General features: G+C 59.7%; 1 protein-coding gene and 1 long non-coding RNA gene across 2 annotated transcripts in view; one reads left to right on the forward strand and one right to left on the reverse strand.

Annotated features, from left to right (window-relative positions):
- TEAD3 (TEA domain transcription factor 3) overlaps positions 1 to 603 on the forward strand; it is a 15446-nt gene that overhangs the window by 12849 nt on the left and 1994 nt on the right. Inside the window, 3 exon segments of the mRNA XM_017727195.1 lie at positions 34 to 79; positions 184 to 245; positions 578 to 603. The exon segment at positions 578 to 603 is cut by the window's right edge and continues 26 nt beyond it. Of these exon segments, the coding sequence (XP_017582684.1) occupies positions 34 to 79; positions 184 to 245; positions 578 to 603 (134 nt within the window).
- LOC108444924 overlaps positions 1 to 603 on the reverse strand; it is a 12669-nt gene that overhangs the window by 11950 nt on the left and 116 nt on the right. The window contains exon 2 of the long non-coding RNA XR_001859642.1: positions 109 to 123. This is a non-coding gene — a long non-coding RNA (uncharacterized LOC108444924). The remainder of the gene's footprint in view (positions 1 to 108; positions 124 to 603) is intronic.

Raw genomic sequence — 603 nt, forward strand, 5'->3', positions numbered from 1 at the left:
GAAGCCACTGACTCTTCCCTGTGCTGTTTCCCCAGTTTTGGAGTGGGCCTATCCCAGGACAGCCTGGACCCTCTCAGGAGTAAGTACAGACCCCTCCACACCTGGCACCAGGCAGGACCCCACCTTGGCAAGGGGCTGGAGCGTCCCGGGCTTGGTAACCTGATGATGCTTTTTCCTTTCCAGCATTAAACCGTTTGCACAACCAGCTTACCCCATCCAGCCACCCATGCCTCCATCACTAGCCAGTAAGTCATGTCCTTACCCCCTTGGAGGGGACCCCGTGCCCCTGCCAGGTCATATTTGTCCTCTGTCCCCTCCCACCCACTGTGTCTTCTCCCCAGCCCTACTGGGGGAAAAGCCTGAATTTAAATCCAGCAAAAAGCTCCACAGTGAGCAGGACTGTGCTGCTCCCAGCTGGGTCCCCTCCAGTCCCTTTCCACTCAGTACATCCCATGTTTTAGCCGATACAGAGCGATACAGGAGGGTGGGGGATGCAGTGGGGACAGCAGCATTGCAGGGGGGGCTCACCCCATTTCCTGGCTGCCCCTCCACCCCCATGTCACTCCCCCTGCCCCAGGTTACGAGCCCCCGGCTCCCCGCCCG

This window comes from Corvus brachyrhynchos, unplaced genomic scaffold (assembly GCF_000691975.1).
Source record: "Corvus brachyrhynchos isolate BGI_N302 unplaced genomic scaffold, ASM69197v1 scaffold72, whole genome shotgun sequence".
Classification (NCBI taxonomy): Eukaryota; Metazoa; Chordata; class Aves; order Passeriformes; family Corvidae; genus Corvus; species Corvus brachyrhynchos.